At 34.5% G+C, this 18981-nt stretch overlaps 1 protein-coding gene across 1 annotated transcript in view; it reads right to left on the reverse strand.

The window, feature by feature from the left end:
- Positions 1–189: 189 nt before the first annotated feature.
- The window catches only part of Megf8 (multiple EGF like domains 8), a 34691-nt gene continuing 15899 nt past the window's right edge, over positions 190–18981 (reverse strand). Inside the window, exons 19-33 of the mRNA XM_019050925.2 lie at positions 18083–18264; positions 17064–17275; positions 16075–16341; positions 15052–15237; positions 14469–14661; positions 13529–13707; positions 12751–12895; positions 11994–12171; positions 11616–11832; positions 11095–11279; positions 10384–10558; positions 9826–10056; positions 7911–8930; positions 6748–6908; positions 190–6042 (exon numbers count right to left, since the gene is read on the reverse strand). Of these exons, the coding sequence (XP_018906470.2) occupies positions 5316–6042; positions 6748–6908; positions 7911–8930; positions 9826–10056; positions 10384–10558; positions 11095–11279; positions 11616–11832; positions 11994–12171; positions 12751–12895; positions 13529–13707; positions 14469–14661; positions 15052–15237; positions 16075–16341; positions 17064–17275; positions 18083–18264 (4258 nt within the window). The 3' untranslated portion in view covers positions 190–5315. The remainder of the gene's footprint in view (positions 6043–6747; positions 6909–7910; positions 8931–9825; positions 10057–10383; positions 10559–11094; positions 11280–11615; positions 11833–11993; positions 12172–12750; positions 12896–13528; positions 13708–14468; positions 14662–15051; positions 15238–16074; positions 16342–17063; positions 17276–18082; positions 18265–18981) is intronic.

An 18981-nucleotide genomic window follows, 5' to 3' on the forward strand; every position in this document is an offset into this window, starting at 1 on the left:
ATTTAAATAAAGTGAAATCTTATACATTTTGCTCTTCCAAATTAGGGAAGAAAAACGATTTGCTAACAACAAAAAAAAAAGACTGAAAACAGTGACAAAGCACTAAACTTTCGGTCAGAGGAGTCAATGGCAACAAAATAATAGGAATAATGGCAAATAAATGCAGTAAAAAAGTGTTGATACTTATCATTGGGCATGCCACCAAAAATCTTGTATTTCTCTTCTTTACAAAATATGCAACAGCAGAAAGTATCGCAAAATCAAGTTTCAAATCTTTGAATCTTGCGGCAAATTTACATTAAATATAAGATCTATCCAGGCTCCAAGTTTGTATTTTGGTGTTGACAGAAAAACTGCCCTTTGAAAAGCACAACCGGCTTTGTTGTCCACTGCGGGACCTAGTTGTACCTCTCTTATATTTACTTGTGTGGCTTGTCTTCCCAACGATTTATATAGCCCAATAGTATTATTACAAATCATTGGGAAGACAAAAAGTCACGTAAGTTGATTGGTGCACCCTGATAAAATGCTAACCAAACATCTCTTATTGATGTTAACAAGACACAAAAAAGCATCACCAATTGACAGAACTGAGGCGGTAGGAATAACATAGTGCCTCATTATCAGTGCACAGGATGATGTCATATTTTCAGGGCAATGTTCCTGTTAAAGGTATTAGCTGTCAAAATTGGCCACTGGAATGACTTTGTCAATTTTGCTATATTCAGGATTCTACATTTAAAGCTTGATCTGGCGCACCCAAAATTGATTTACTAAAGGAAAATAAACATCATATGTATTCGCAATAAATTTGTAACTAAATCATTTGCAAAAGTGGTTTGAACAGAGGTTAAAATCTTAAACAGCAAAATATCTTTACAAACAAAAAGCTCAGCTTTATTTAAAGACATAGTGTCGGTGTTCGTGGTTTATTTGAAGAGCCTGGTGGATGCCTCATTAGCACTACCTTCACTGAATAAAGAAATTTAAAAACAGAATTGCGTCGATTATAATTGATCAACTCAAAGAGTATGTGGGTAATGGTAACTAAAGTAAATAATATTTTTTCAACTGAGGCAGCAGTTGGTTATGAACTTTTCTTACTTTTTTTTATGGGCAAGGTAAAGTTTTGAGTACAAAAGTACAGCCAAAAATAAGTTTAAAATTTAATGCTTATGCCTATGAAGTTGTGTTTTAAGTTCTCATCAAGTTTGATCAATTAGATGGATTTAATAAGTGTCAGTAAGTAAAGAGTAAGTAAAGTAAAATTAACGATGAGTTTGTTAGATTTGCAGAGACATGCTCCAGAATTTTAAGCAAACAAGTTTTTGTTTGAATATTCATCCAAATGACTGAACTGCTTTAATGCTCTAAATATTGATTAAAGCTCAAATTTGATAACAGCAACTATCGAATCAAAATTGTTCAATATACTTTAGCAATGCTGATAATTGTAGCTCAGAGCCAAAGGATCAAATATACATATTTATGAATTTAAGATAAAAAATAAATAACCATGCACATGTTCAACCCGATGCAGAGCGAATTCTTCTCAATTTTTAAAAATTAGTATCTAGATCCTTGAATTAGACACAGCTAAGAATATTGCTGAAGAAAGCAATAATCAGGGAAAAGAGATCAGGAGACCTAACTTCATGTTCCTAAAAAAATTTTATAACGATTCTTTTCTCTCTAAGTTATGGTTATGATCTTGATTTTATTCATCTGTTTGTAACTATTGGTAACAGGCAAAAAAGATACTTCACAGAAATAATCATAACCCTTAGGTGAACCAGTGATAAGATTCAGAGTAAAAGCCGGAAAATCGAGCAAAAATGGTACAATCATCAAACAACAATAGGTACAAGTCCAATCTATTGGTGCACTTTCCTACTAGATTCCCAACCTCAGTGCGTACCTATTTGAATGCTTGGGAATTTTTATAAATAAGACATCCACTGAAAATTCAAAAAGGCAACCTACCAAGTTTCATCAATAATGATGGACTTAGGATTACAAGTTCAGTTCTTAAATAGTTTGAGTATGATATGAGTTTATGAAAGATCAGAGAAGCTGAAATGAATGAAAAGGAAAATGGTACGATACCGCCAGCTAATTTGTCTCATTTACAACTCTCATCAATCTTCATCAATTTATTATGGCTTTAGATGGCTATAAAAAATATAAAAAGGTATCCAGGTTTCATTGAAAGGAAAAATATGATACACCTCGGGATTAAAGAATCCAAGCGCAGGGGCAAAAACTCTTGGTTGCTACTTTAGGTTGGACATTTCTATTTCCACTGACATCTTTCTCACTTCAAAAATGGACAACAGAAATATTACGAAACCATTTGGAGGCCATATTACAATTATGATCTATGTAAGTTTTTACAGTTCCTTACAAAAACATTGATTAGCTGCACTTTCATATGATGAATAGCAGACTGACAAAAATCAGGTTCAGATCTTAAAGAAAATATTTTAAAATTTATATACAAAATACACAGAAATATTCATAACAAATTTTAATAAAACATCTATGATAAAAACAAAAACATGAAAACAAAAATTCTAGCTATTTACATCAATAAAAATATTAAATGTATCACAAGAGAACAAAACATTTTTTCCTTCAACTATTGACAATCTCGCACATCCCCTTCCAAAATTAAACAAGTTGCACCTCAAAAGGAAAACAGATTACCTAATATTTACTTCTAGTATTTTTATTGAGTCCATTTTAACTAATATCAGAGTACTTCTTTTGAAAGGTGATGCATCAAACATTTGCAATGTGTGAGAAGCTTCAGAGGCTATCTCCTCTCTTCACTTTTTGAACTTAAAATTTCACAAAATTTTTCGACAAAGAAGATAAGTTTTGAGAAAACAATTACAGGATATTAACAGTGTAACTCAGCCCTCTCTGCTACATTTTTTACCGCTGCACTACCTGTGATCACAGGAAGAAGACGAGCTACACAAGTCAAAGATTAACCTCTAGCTCATGGATACAAAATAATCCAGCGACGGACGGCTCATTCTGAGATTAGTAATGATAATATTTCCAAGAAGAAACATGAAAAAGAAGAATGAGTAAAATCAAGCAAAAATTAAAGATTCAATAAATTCCTAGATCTGGGAATATCATACTCATCAACATAAAAAAAAGAGGAACAAAATTAAAAAAAATTCTACATAAAACGTTTCTGCACTAAGTTACAGCTCATTATGTTTTGGAACTGAATGAGTGTAAAAATCAAACTCTAAGGTGTTGGATCTGAAAATGCAAAATATTTAAACTGAAACAGAAATTAATTTTTCGTTTTCTGGAACAGAATTTGATTTGGACTCCATTGCATGCCTTCAAGGGCTCAGTCCTCCTCTGATGAACTACAGAGGGATACAAATGTAAGAAAATGACATTTTTGTCTTTTTGTACATGCTTTAAAAGCAGAATTAATGAACATACATAATAGTTAAACCTTCTTTTTGACGATTTTCAGTTGAGGGTTCTGATTTGGAGCAAACATGCATATTTTGCCATAACCAAAATCCACTTTTTTATTTTGATCTGGTATGATTTTCTTTTTTTCAACAATGAACAAACCTAAGTGAAAAATAGAACAAAAATTTGCCGATTCAAAATCCAACTCCTTGATCTCTTTTATTGTCAAGCTGTAAATGCCAGCGATTAGAAGAAGGAAAAATGTTTTGATAAGTCTTTTTTTTTTGCTTTAGGAATAAAAATGAATTATCAACACTTTTAATGGAACAAACTTCAAGCAGGTGCACTGCTTTTCATTCATGCATTCATTAATGAAAAAAGAGTTTAAGTCTTATGAATAATGAGTCATGACTGAAGCCACTACGTAAAATAATAATTAACCTTGAATCCCTTTTAATCTAGGTATATAATTACATTTTGGGTGATGCTAAAATGGCTTCGGAGAGATTTTGATATTCTGAAATGAAGGGTACACAACACAGGAACTACAAATGTCATACGTATTATGTAGACAAATTAAGTGAAGCTCAAGATGGCATAAGGGTGAATCTCCAGCAGACATAAACAACCATTGAGATATAAAATACATACGTCAATTATAATTTTCCTTTAATATTCAGAAAAAAGTGAGGCCATAGAAGAGGCACGTCTTGGCTGTATTTTTTCAAAGTATCCCTCTGGAAAACCTTAAATGAACGCCAACATTACCTGATCTATAGATTCGCTATTCACATGACAAATGGAAAGGTGATAGTAAGTGTCTAGCTTATTTTGGTTGTTATTTGCAGTTCTCACAGAGGATTTTTTGGTAGAAGACAGGTCAAACGTGTTGTTACATGCAAGTTTAGTTTCTTGCTTAAAAAACGTAAAACCGATGAACGAGTATTGTGGAAATATCTTAATGTTTATTTTTGCTACTGAAGATCCACCCAAGGTTGAGGACCGAGAGCTCATCGATGCATCTCACTTAATATTTTACGATAATGTTGTAAATATTACAAAGGCTGACCTCTGCCAACAATTGTGGCTTCGCGTATTTAAAAGGATTATTTTTCTCCTTCTCTTCTTTTTACAAAGAGATTTTACAGCAAAATTCAATTTCATTGCCAAAAGTCTAGAACATCCTCGGTTATGGATAAAACTTCAAATTATGGGGTAAAATAATATTTCTTTAATAAAGCCTTAGTTAAGCGCTGAAGAAGATTAACTTAATTTTGGGGTAAACTAGTTCTGTGAGGATTGCTTCCTTCTTTTTAGGGGGAAAAAGGGTATGAAACCTTAACTTTTAGCAAGGATAGGCCAATCAAGGTGCTAAAAAAGAGGAGAATGATACTGAAATTAAGTAAGCAACTGACTGAGGAAGTGTATGGGGTAAACCTCACTGACAAAGGCAAGACTTTTTGGAGGTGTTGGAATTAGCCTTGGTCTGTCTCAGTTACGAATTAGCAGCATCTCTTGAAAACTATTGAATTTATATTGAATCATCCCTCCAGGGTTATTCTGCACTTCATATGCTCATCTCTAACTGTTCATTTACTTTTTTGAAGGATAACTGATCATTGTTATGGGACAACATAGTTATAGTGTTGTTTTTTCTTACCCTACCAAGGATGTTCAAGGATGATTAATGCCTGAGTCCAGCAATGTTCTTTTTTTATGTTTAAAAAAATTAGGGGGAATTTCGAATTTCTGCGATACAGATTGTTGTCTTGGTAGTTCCACCATTGATATTTTCTTATTAATTCTAATTTTTTAGACTGTTAGGAGACCCTTGTCACTGAGAACTGGAACAAAAATAGCATTGATAACTACAAATGACTAGTCCCTCTTCTCAAGAAAGGCCTACTATTAACAGGATTTTGGCGAGGTAGAAAAATTAAAGAGGATGCTAAGGCTAATCTCACAGGGGCATTTTTACCACCCGGAAGACGAATGAAGATAGTACTGACTGCGGCAAGTCCATCTTCAGTAGGCTCGATAGCCACTGGGCCTCCAGGATGCCTGTAGCGTGATCTTCTTCTATGATTGGGGGAATGCCTACTTGACTGTAGCAACAGGTTAACTGAAGCAAACGGTCTTTTAGCCATGTGTAACATTTCCACAACATGTCGTCGGCGCGCTCTACGTAAATCTGCAGCCTGCTTAGCTTTCCAGCCAACAACACATCCAGCCAGGAACAAAAAGAAGCAAGAAAAAAAGACTGAGAAAAATACAAACAGATCAATATGTAGCTGGTCTTGTCGGAAGAAAACTGTTCCGTAAGCAGCTTGGTAGGGAGGTCCTGTAGCAACGAGAGCCAGATAGAATCTTGTTGAGCCAAGATCGTGTCTGTCATGAGGTAAAGTCAGGACCAATCTGTCACTAAGATTCTTCAGGATCAGGAATGTGTTGCGTTGATTCAAAGTTATGAAAGTTGCCAGACTATCGGCTGACCTTTCTAGCATGCTGTAGGGTTGATTTGGGTACCAATTTCCATTTGTCAAGTTTGAGCTGTCGGACTCAATAAAATCTTTATCTTCTCCACGACGCTGAAACCTGAAATTAACGAAGAACAAAAAAGATTATGAGCTGTACTGTAGTTTTGGAGGGATTTTTCTAGAAAATAATAAGCAATGTAGGTTTTGCAGCATGGAAAAAGAGTTTTTTTTTTCAAAGTGATAAGTATAAAAACAATTGTGCTAATATATTTTCCTGTCACACTATTATTTTTCGAATATTCACTGACAAACATCATTAGAATTAAGTAACTTTAAAATACTTAAAAATGCAAAATTGGGCATTGACATTTTAAATATTAGTATGGTTAAAAAAAATTTTAAGATTTAACTACATGTGCCTATCCGCTCTACCAGTGAAAGGTGCTGAAACGTGCTTCTGTGTAGAACATCTACAAAGCTCTGAGGATATTTTACACAAAACCAAATCTTCACTTGATAGATGGAGGTTGTCTTTCTCCCTTGTTTTCTTGCGCTCTCTCAGCAAAGGTGAACCTCGTAATTGGCAATTAGAGTGAGGTAAAATTTTAAGTAGGTAGTTTATTGGAAGAACGTTATAAGAATGAAAATCAAATAAGAAAGGCAACTGTCCATTACACAATGTTTATAGAACTTGGAATTACTTAGTCAAATAGGAAAGAGCAAAATACTGAAAATGAAAAAAAATCTTGGACTTGATAGAGATTGCAAGAAGGAAAATTAATAGATATCATATATAATGCAAATAGAAGTTATAGGACTTTACCTAGGATCAAATAATATGGAGTGTGCTCCTGAGGTAGCGTTAATATCTACGATGAAAGTGTCATCTCGAGGAGACAAGTACAGATCAACACTTCCCTGAGTTACATCAACGGTAAGTCGGATATCCACGTTCATAAATCTTGGCTGTACAACAAAGAATACCTAAACAAAGAAAATGAATGATACTTGATGATTCAGTATATTGGCCAAGAATAATTCAATTCAAACATAGATAGAGAGAAATAACTGGAAGTGAATTGGTGAATTTTAGTAAAATTCACTTTCAATTCTTATCAAGAATCAATTCAATCAATTCTTATGAAATCAAGAGAAAAAACAGAAATAAAGGCGAAACTAGCAGAAGAAGCAGGGTAACAAACTGTGAGCTGGTTGAATAAAAAAGAAAAGAGAATCCGAAAATTAAGAAAGTCTAACTCGAGGCATTTACTTGAATTTACTTTTTTAGTTTGAGTTTTTTAATTTTTTGATTCTCTTTTCTTCGTTACACATAATTCTTGGTGGAATCATGGGCAAAAAGAATAAATTAGGCTCAATCAATTGAGACTTAATTACTTTTTCAACCCGGACTTATAAAGTTCATAAATACTGGTGGGCTAAAAAGCATTAATTTTTCGACATTTTCTGATCTCAGTACTCCGCAAAACATTTTTTTTCAGGCATAAATTGTTGAAACACTTCAAAAAGGTTTAGGAAAGCTTCTTACAGCTAAAAAAATTTTTGAACTTGTGAAACAAGACTGCCTTTGAGAAATTTGGCTTATGATAACTTGTAAATTCCTGATGAAAGAAGGGTAAAAAAATTTCCTCTTGGCAAATTTCATGAAGTAGAAAATGATCTGTGAAGAAAGTTTGAATAAATATCGATGGCATAGGTCTGCAATCACATATCTCGTTTGCTGTGTCTGAAAATCTCCGCCTCTATGTTATTTTTTTAAAGGAGAACGAATTGACATGATTCCTTGAAGTTTCTGCAGAATTTTCTTTGCACAGAGAAGAAAAATCATGGCAGTTCTAAAGAATTGTCGTTGAGTAGTTTTCCGTTTAAAAAATAAAGTATGATAGGAAGTCTGCGACGTCGCAAACCGAGTTATGTGATTGCCAACTTACACCAACGCTATGTAACTTAAAACTGAGGTCCACTTACAGAATGTCCAGGGTACAGAGGTTTTGGCTTCATCTTGCAGTCTTCTATTAATTTGGTGTCAAGGCAGAATTTGAGATCGACACTCATTTGTTTGTAGCACTGGTGACCATTAGTCGGAGTACCCATGAAGCTTTCTCGGCATTTGGAACACTGCAACTGCCAACACTTCATGTTGGATCTTGGGTTAGCCTGACAACTTGGATCTGACTCCGTATTATTTTGGCAATTGCACTTCTCACCAGTGACAGGATCACAAATACTACCATGGCCATGGCACTCACAAGGCCTGCACGGCTCCCGCAGATCATCTGTTTCTCGGAAAAATCCTTCCACACAAGTGTCACATTTGGCACCAGTTGTATTGTTGGCACATTCAACACACCTTGCGTGCATTGTAGGACCCTCTGCTAGGAGAGCCTCAAGGCCGTCAGGACCAAATGGAAAGGAGGTGATACTATCATTTATACATACATGAGTGTGGCCATTGCAATAATCAACACATGGCACACACTCTCCATTATTGGTTGGGTCACCGACAAAATATGATTTGCACTTCTCACACTGAGGACCGACAGTGTTATTATGGCACTCCAAGCATTTGTTCAACTGATCCGGACCTGCACAATTTGAATGACCGTTACATTGGCACTGAATGCTGCAGTTTGCACCGACGTATCCAAAATCACATTGACATTGGTTCGGCTTGACGCAGACACCTCGAACGCAACCTTGACTGCATACAGGAACGCACTCAACTCCGTTAGACTTGTATCCATGGCCACAAATGCAATGAAATCCACGTTCTTGATCCACACACTCCTCACTAACGTTATCGCAAGTGTGATGATTGTTCAGGCATTCATTTTCAGGAGGGCAGCTGACATAGTGCCAAGAGAAGACGTCCTTTTCGCTAATGGCTGAACTTGTTTTTGGCTCAACTTGTTGATAGTACAGTAGGTCACAAGTAGATTTTTCCGGACCAGAGGCAGGGCTGGTCAAAGACCCATCAGTGCAAACACCCTGAAATTTAGGAAATGCAGAATAAAATCAGAGAGAGAAAGAGTCAACTTGATTAATGACAACAGAAACAGACACAAAAATACTCAATAATACATGATTAATATTTTGTTACTAAGCAAAAAGGCCACAATTTTTCGATTTTATTCTGTTAATATTATGCTGCCCAGTAGAATTTTTGTTCATTTTGTCAAAATGAGAATCATGGAATGCAACATTAGTATAGGACAGTAGCTTCGCAGACAAAAAGGTGTTCATTAAGTTCAAATCTTACTTCATTCAAGAACTGCTTAATGTTATTATTTTCTGCATTACTCACCTTTCAAACTGTGAATTCAATTGCATTTCCACATTCCTTTTTTCATACGTTTGTAAATGGACAGAGAAGTTTGGCATGTCAAAAAACTGTATGCTGAGAAACCATTTACGACAGCTTAAATAAACAAAAGTGATTTTTAGGTCAACCTATGTTCCACACGATTCTTAAGAGGAGTTAAAAATTTTAACCCCACAAAATCAGTTTCTAATGATCAAGAAAATTACCATAAATTTTAGATCCCTACCGGCTACCATTCAAAAGATCAGCCGTTCTGGGGCTATTCCTACACCTGTGCAACGGACATTTTTTTGGCTTCACGATTTGTCAGGAAACAATTTTGAGGTCTGACTTACAGGCCTGTGTGCGATTATTTACATTGCTCTGTGATAACAATAAGAGATTTTTTTAAATTTAGCCTGATCAATGTTGTGCATTTGTGCAAGCTGGTCTTAAATAGGAGGCTTCATTATTTGGTTCCACAACATGTGCGACGATTTTACCACACTGAAAAAAATTTAAGAATCAAATAAGGTAGCAGCAATAAGGATTATTGTTGAGATTCAGTTAGTCGGTCATCACCTGTCCAGTGGTGTTATCTCGGTGGAGAGAGCACCAACCACAGTGCGCATGGCGTAAACAGGTGGCACACTGCGTGTAACTTGCGCAAGCTTGAGGGCAATGTTCGCTTTTGCCTCCGCTAAGAACAAGGCCGCACGTTCCCCCAGTGCAGTACATTTGTTGAACGGTTGGAGAGATACATTCATTTAGACCTGTTGACCAGCGACATTCATGCCATCCTCCTTCTCCTCCCTAATTGTGAGAAAAATCAATTATACGTTAGAATTTATTCTCTTTAATGACTGCATTGAAGGGACATTATGAGGGGAAGTGAAAAGCCTGTTAAAAGAGCATTACAAAATGAGTGGATAAACTTTACATTCCACAATGGTTTGGATTTTACCATCAAGGTATGTGCTTTTATCATGAAATCAAGAAAAGAGAGTTAACGCATTTCAGAAAGATTACAGCAGAATCCCCATCCATTCAAAATTAAATTCACATCTCCATTTACTTTTTTCTGACAAAACAGTGACCACCATCCTAATTTATCCGACGAGGTAGAAGACTTTTACAAACCTGAGAGCTTAAGCATTCATCACATGATTTGTGATCAGAGCATTTTGCAGGGCATTGACCACCGGACTTGATTTTTATACTAGATCGTTCTGTGAGATCTTGATTGGCACAGTTCCAGTCAAAAACAGGTTCAGCAGATAATTTTGAACCAGAATCCATTGTTAGCAGAATTTGTCTGAAAACGAAAGTAACCATTATCCGTCATGCACTGCATTTGATAACATAGATCGGCGAATTTTAAATATTTTACAAACAAATTCTAAATGTATTAGGTACCAGGCATAAAATTATCAACATTCAAAATATATATTTAACTTATTCATGAAACAATTCTCTTCCTGTAATTGTTTTTTTAGCTACTAAAGCTACAAAAAATATAGGTGAAAGAATTTTGAAGAGTTTTTTTTTCTCAAATATCAATGGTAATGCAGTCAATGTTTATTGGTGTTTTAACCTTTTTTGATCAAATCTAAAAATCCTCCATCACACAACTTTGAATAAAAAACAATTTAATTTCACAGGTAAAAATCTGCTTTTTTTATCTTGCTTGTTTATTTTGTCTCTATCTTGCATTTTTTTACAATTTTTGACTTGCCTTGGGAAATTACATAATGATTTCATCAGACTTATTGGGTGGACAATTGGGTATTGCATTCACTAAAGCAATAAAAAAATCGAAGACAATGAGTCATTTTAATTCAACATACATACCTTGTCCAAAGACAATTTCCGAGAGACATACAGTCATCGCAATCAGAGGCAGCACAAGAATTCTCAGGACAAAAAGTTGGGTTGGAGATCGCTCTTTGGCGACACTTACTGTCTTTTTCACACAGACTAGAATCATCTACACAATGACCTTTTCCACCACAGTTAGAGCACCACTTGCAAACTTGCTGTAAATTGAAGAAAGAATTGGATTTTAAGAAACAGAGGAGGTACATTACAATCATAGGAAACTGGATCAGATTTTACCGCAAAATTCGTAACCTAGCTAAAAGTCAATTTTTTGATTAATCGAAAACGAACAAGTATGTTGCTCTAGGACTACTTTGAATTTATGCTGAACTTAAAAAACTTCAAGCTAACATCTTCACTCAACGAAGTTCCATGCCAGATACACTGCGGATATGTTAGCTTTATTTACATAATAATTGATTTAATGATTTCTAGCAAATTTTGCACTTCTCCTTTTTTCTAGTTCACAGTGGATGTGATTAAAAGACACTTACCCGTTTTTCATGAGGCCACTGAGCCAAACATTGGGAACAAGTCGTGTACTGAGCACAAGTGCGATGTGTTAACCATTCTGCATTACAGACTACCCCATTACTAGTGGTTAGAGTTCCATTATGATTTTGACAAGGGTCCACTGTCACTCCCATATTTGAGTAACAATAGTTGATGTCTGTGCTAACAATTGCACAATACGAGCAGCCCAGAAACAATCTGAAATAAGATAAAAGGCATTAAGGCTCAAAATTATTTATATTTTAAAAAACAATTCAATTCATCTACAACTCAGTAGGTTTATAAATTAATAACTTCCAATGAAAAGCTTTGGGACGTAAAGGAAAAAGTATGATTCACACAAAAACATCAAGACTAACCTGCACTTTTCCTTGTTTTTCCACAGCTGACAAAGATCCGCTGGTAAAGTAATTCTAGTGACTGTGCTTCTGACTGTCCCACTGAAGCCATCCATTATGTAAATCACTCCTGACTCTACATCTCTAGTCATGGCTGGTGCATAAGTGTTTCTAGGGATTGCGCCAATTATTTCAACATCTGAAAAGTTTGAACAATTCATACGTGAAAATAAACATACTAACAAAATGAGCCGCACATGTTAATAATCAATTAGATACTTCATTTTTAGAGGACTAAAAGCCCTAAAAACTCCTCAAAATTAATCAATTTTGATAATGAAGACTATTCATTTGCTTTTAAAATGATCATCCAAAAATGTATCATTTGCAGAGAGATGGTTATTATGGTCAGATAAAACTTTTATTTATTTATTTTTCAAAGACCTTTTCTTGATCTTTCATGAGGAATGATGGATCTCACTCACTGAAGGATTTTAGCTACAACAACAATTTTTCGAAAAAGAAAAAAATAAATTGATACTATTAATAGCATTGGAATTTTGACATGGCAGGATTATAGGCAATACAATTATGCTTTCCGCTTGCAAAAAACCCCTATCAATGCAGGCAAAATTAAGCATTGAAATCAACCTATATGTCAGGCAAATAAAAAGAGTTTCGTTTCACACACGTATTCCTTCCTCTTCTGATACAAGGTACCTTTAATGTTGGTTAAGGTGGTAATAATAAATTATTTAAAAAATAAAATTTTACTTACCCTTAGATAGGAGTCGAATCCACTGGTTACAAGCATAAGAGTAAGCCAAAAGTGAATCTGATGTTTGATATGGACCAAGACGACCTCCAAAGACCAGCATATATTCATCTGTTGTGACCGCTGCATGTAAGAATCTTGGTCCAGGCTATAATAAAGAAAAGAAGAGTTGTAAATAATTAAAAACTGGCAATTACATTCCCACATACCCAACATAATATTGGCTCTGTTACACCCGGGACTACAAAACTGAACAAATCAACTAATGAGTTGAATGATTTGGATGCTTAGATCTCTGCTGGATAGAAACTTATGGCCGAGATTCATAGTGACTTCAAATTCAACCAGCAATAAGCATAACAAGGCGCCAGTGCTTTGGATGACAAGGACAAATAGAATTTTCTCGACATAAATGACCATGAACGATTTATATGCGGTTAACAATGGCAAGTGCCTAATTACATGATCTGTACCAAAGTACATAATCTAAAGGTTGACTACAAAACCTCTCAATGACATTCAATACCTCTTGTAGTGATTAGAGCAGCATCTGAAAGGCAGATATTGCTTGGTTAGGGGAAAGCATCTTCTATTTGGGTCATGCATTTTTCGGTACATAAAAAAAAGAAAGGAAAATAATTTTTTTCTTTTAAAAAAAAATAGATAAAAATGGGGACCCCTTAAGCAGACAATTACTGCATTTAATAGTATGCCAATCAATGAGTGTGCGAGTCAGTAATTTTTGCCTTTGGAAAATAAGCAAATTTTATGAGAAACTTACCAAATGAGACTTGAGAGGGTATTCTTCAAAGGTGGGTAGGACAGACCATGAGTTGGTGGGTCGATAAAAGACGAACATTTTGTCAGAAACTATTGTTTTGTTTACATCATACAAATACCCTCCGAATACATACAAGCTGGATGTTGGTGAGTGGAAAACTGTGCTATGGCCGTAAACAGCTATGGACAAACAAAAAAATAAATTTCAGGTGAAAAACGAGAGTAAATTTTGATTCATTAGGATTTTCCTCCTCTCATCTATCTGCCCATCACCTTAATTCCAACTTTCTATGGTCCGGTGATACATTTATTCATCAGATGACCATATGAGTAGTATTTAATCAGAATTATGAATTTTTAGAATCAGAGAAATAACAGGGAGGAATCGTAGAAACTAGTGTCTAATTTGAGTAGTTTGCAATATTTCAAAACCTCCGCTCTTATTTTATTTTATCAAAAGAAAATGAAGAACTATTGTTGTTCGAAATTTTCACAGAGTACTTTCAGTCAAAGAAAAGAGATGAAGGAAATTTTCCAGTCATGACATTAATTATTTTTTCATTTAGAAAATAAATCATGTCAGGAGGTCTGCAATGTTGCAAATAGAGGGGTAAGCCTTTTTGCAATTACACTGTTGGTAAATTAACTCAACGTGCCATATTCAAATTACTGTTTTGGTCTTAAATATACATATTTTGTTTCATTTTTCTTAGCTTAATCATAAATTAAATTCATAAAATCACTAAAATTATTCAATACTCTGGTAGAACGTTCTTCATCAAAAAGTAAAGAAAAATATAGATAAGCTACCTACTTGAACAAAAATATCACCTGAGACACAACAGCTAGAATTTTGAACTCAAAATATTTCATTAAATTTGGCAGATAAAATTTTAGATTTTCAGGTGTTCTTATCATAAAAGATAACAATCGTTCCATACCTGGAGATCGAATGCCAGTTGTATTCAAGCGTTGCCATCGATTTTCTGACAAACTATATTCCCAAACAGACCGCAGAAAACCAGATTTAGCAGAATAGCCGCCTATGATTATTAAAGATTCGGTTTCTCCATCTTTGTACAAAGTTAAGGTGTGCCCAGCAAGAGGAGGTGGTGAAAAGTTATCTTTCTCCGGCTGAAAAGACAAAGATTTACAATGAAAACAAATTAAGAACAATTGAACCTTAAATATATTCTGATATATAAGAAAATGAAGCTAGAGAAGAAAAGATTGAGATTTCTTTGGTCTCCTGCTGAGACTTTTCAACTTCATTTATTTTAATTGGATGAATGAAGAGAGTCAAGTATCTAAAGAAAAGTTTGCTGTCAAAAATGATTTCTTTGTTATAATAACAGATTGATTAAGCAAGATGTTTATTATACAATAAAATTTTTCTCTCTTATCTCTCCCCAAATAAAGAGAAAATTTACAAAAAAGACGTATTGGGAACATGAAATAAAAGTAGATTCGCATCAAATACAGAGAATGGCTTTGATGCTGGCAGTTTCTGAGCTGACAACTAACCTCAATTGTCCAACGCTGGTTTTTCAGGTCAAATTTCCAGAAATCTCCGAGAGTGCGATTCTGCCTGCTTTCTTTTTGAGTTAGCCCTCCGTACACATAAATCTCTCTTTGAGATTGCACGATTGCTGCCGCATGAAAATAACGCCCTTGGGGCATGTTGGCATCATTTGTGCTATCAATGGTGACCTAATCAAAATAGATACAGATGGTTATTCAATTACGTATTACATAGAACGGAAAAAATACAGGGATTGAGCAGAAGAGCAGCACAGGGGGATAGAATGCTTTGTCCTTTGACTATTTGAATTTTGTAAAAATTAGCGGATATTTTCTTCCCCTTTAAAATATTGTTTGGTGTTATAGGTAGGAAAATTGTGAATGGACGTTGGAAATTTTTTTTTCACAACGGTTGCATGAAAAATTACCATTAGTAAATTGTAATTGTTGTTGCTTGCGCTGTAACTCATAGGAATCAATCTAGTGCATACAGACATGTTTTGAGTCACCAACAGAGGCTCATCATCAGCAACTAATAAGTAGCAGCTTGAATGAAAACTCAATTTACACAGTGCTCTTTTCAATGCAATGTGTAAAAAATTCTGGCATTGTGTTATGTAGTCTTTTCTGCAAAATAAAGAATTTAAGGTGGATCGAAAAAGAATTTTTTGCTTTGTAAAATAATCTTTTTCAAAAGGAGGAATCATCGTATAAAGTAGGAATATTAATAAATCATTTGATGGTAATGAACTAGGTATAAATTCACCAAAAAAGACCATCAACTTATCAAAGACCAAGTGCAACCAATTTCTAAACAAACTTCCAAATTTATTTAAAGACACTCTTAAAAAGAAGATAGTATTATTTCCTGAGGTTCTTATTTTATTCAAAAGAGTAAATTGTTATCTAGTGTACGAAGTTTAGTGAATTCCAGCTGGTCAACTCGACACATTTTCTTTGAAATAGTAGAAAAATAAAAATTCGGAGAATAAATCGAGGAAAAAGATAAATTTTTAGTTGATTTACCTGCATCCAAGTATTATTTCTAGTGTCAAACATCCGAATATCATTGAGAGGTCCATGGGATAAAGAAAGGCCTCCAAATAACCAAAGCTGACCCCGAGAAGTTACTAATGAATGACCGAATCTTGGTAACATTTTTCGCCAATGTTCAAGACTATCTACAATATGTTCCGAGCTGAATAGTTCTGTGAATGTTAGTTGAGAGCTGGTGATAGGACTCCCACAATCAGTCCCACCAAAATTCGGAGAGCAAATGCATCTTCCATAAACCTAAGAAAATTGAAGATTAACAAATGAGGTACATAGGAGTTATAAACTACTGACAGATATTAAATGTTTTATTCTCAGTCAAATTGACTGAGCTGTATGTATTAAGTATTTCCCTCCTGTTTGTGTGGAGGCAATTAGGGTACTACGAAAATTGCGAAACAATTACAATGGGTAGTTCCTTTTGGTTGACATAGCTACTTGACAAACATTTTATTACAACAAAAATGAATGATTTAAATTATTGAATTGAATGTTTTTAATGGAACAGTTTATGATTTAAATTGTTTTCAAATGAGAGCAACTTGTAATCTGTTGCTAGAGCTAATATGGGGGTTGGCATTTTGATAAGCTTGCTGAAGAACAAGGATAAGCGAATAGGCTAGTCTAATATTACCTTACAATATGTAGACTTATGGATAGGGTAAGAACTAAGACACTTTCATGTATATTCCCTCATTAAAATTCCTTGCATAATACAATACGTTTTTAAGGAGAGTTCAATATAAAAAAAAATGAGTTACATATTTTAATTTTTTAGAGTTTGAAAAGATTTTCCACAACTACAAAACTAGTTTGATGGATTATCTGGCCTTGAATAATTTTTGCAGGTTATGTAAATTACCCAGCCGGATAGTTTGCAGTACCAATGTTACAATCCTCTTTTAAGCATTATTTAAAGTTTGCGATGATCTAACTGTATTGAGAAAAATGTCGATACTTACAGTATCACAAACGCCTTGCTTCAAGTGAGCACTACAATTGTTCGGACACATACTATTGGAGCAGAGAGGTCCGGTCATTCCTTGAGGGCATAAACACTGACCATGTCGACATTCACGGTTGTTCGGACAATTATCAGGACAGCTGAGGACTGTGTAAGTTGCATTGAACCCTTCGATTCCATCACCCCGCTTGTAATGGACTGTCATGTTTCCTATTGATATAAAAAATAGGGGTTATCTTTAAAGCAATAAGTAAGCAATAGGCATGGAGCAGAATAAGCGTCTTCTGTACACAGAATAAAAAGAAGCCACTGCAACTACTTTGAATTATAAAGCAGTTGCATCGTCCGGTTTATATTATGGAGAGCGATCCTGATATCAAATTACAAAGCATTGTGGTTGCGTCATTTTGAATTACAAAGTCAATTTACCTTCTAATCAGGGTGAATAATTGTAAATTAATGAGGAAAGATGGATACAGGGTTTCTATTCAAGACAATTGATTTCTCCAAAGAGATCTGATTTTCCTTTGTACTTGCAAAATTTTTGAATTGAAGGACTTAAATGTGGCAAGCTTGCACTGTACTGAAAATTTTGCCTCCAGCAGTTTCTTTTCTATTAATGGCCACAAATAGGTAAAGAATTATATATATCATTAAATTCTCGTTCACTTAACTTGTTCTTCCTCTCACTGATTACATACATGTAATCAACAGCAGACTTAGTTGTTGCCCTTGGTCAGTTGTACGTGATTAGCTGGCCAACAGCAAGTGCTTGGTATGTTTCTCAGTCACAGACAAGCTAACTGTGAATCTACCATTGAACAAGTCATGAGACGTTGACTTTGAGCCCAAAAAAAGTTAGCACTGGCGTTACCTCAATTACTAATAATGAGGATTAAGAGAAAAATTTTGCCATCCAAATTTAAAATATTCTTGGAGCAGCCGCAAAAGCACTGGCAGCTGTTGCACGGCAAAATACATTTTACTTCTTTAGGCATCAAAAACGCTACTACAAACCTGATTTAGCTTCAACAATAACAGGATACTTAATATCCTGCGTGCAGAACACCCCGAGAGTATCAGACCTCTGATGAATGCCTGTAGTGGATGCAAAATCAGGAATACCATCGTAAATGTAGACACTATTTTCTCCACAGCTCACAGTGATATCAGGGTCAATCGTGAGCTGTATAATCGCCCTAGAGAACAAACGAGGGAATAATATCATAACAAAAATGTGACACTGTTATAAATGTGGTCTTACAGTTACATTTTAAAAAAGGTGCTACAACATTCTTCTTGCAGCATCTTTGTTAGCTTTAAAAATAATTTATTTCTGAAAATAAATAATGTTAAAATATTTATATTAGTTTCGTAATTAACATAATATTTAACGATCCAAAACACCAATATTTATTGATCATTGTTGAAAAATTCAGTCAAACACACATGTTAAGTGAATTTTAAACATTGAGCTCAATGCTAAAAAATGGCAATTTTGTCTTTTTAACCAGATTTCAGGATTTTTTTTTCATCTCTTTAATTTTTTTTTCTGATATAAAAAGTCAATGGATCAATATCTTCAATGTTTTTCATTATTAAATATTGGGTGAATTGAGCGTAAAAAAAAAATCTGTGTTTTTTTTTTTACTTCTCCTTGTTGAAAATAAGGAGAAGATAATTCTTTGTTTTTTTTGACAACTACCCTTTGTGAAATTCATTCCAAAATTCAAGAGACTGAAATAGCTGAAAACATGGCTGAATTGGCGTTTTCATTTTTACAGGTCATTTTTGTTTGTTATTTGTGGTACTACAAAAACATCACCAAACTTACAATGTAATGTTATAACTTATTAAACACATGATGGTACTGAATTTTCCCCCTCTTTAATAAGACATTCAGTTTTTAACTAAAT

The sequence above is a fragment of the Bemisia tabaci genome, chromosome 5, assembly GCF_918797505.1.
Source record: "Bemisia tabaci chromosome 5, PGI_BMITA_v3".
NCBI classification, from domain to species: Eukaryota; Metazoa; Arthropoda; class Insecta; order Hemiptera; family Aleyrodidae; genus Bemisia; species Bemisia tabaci.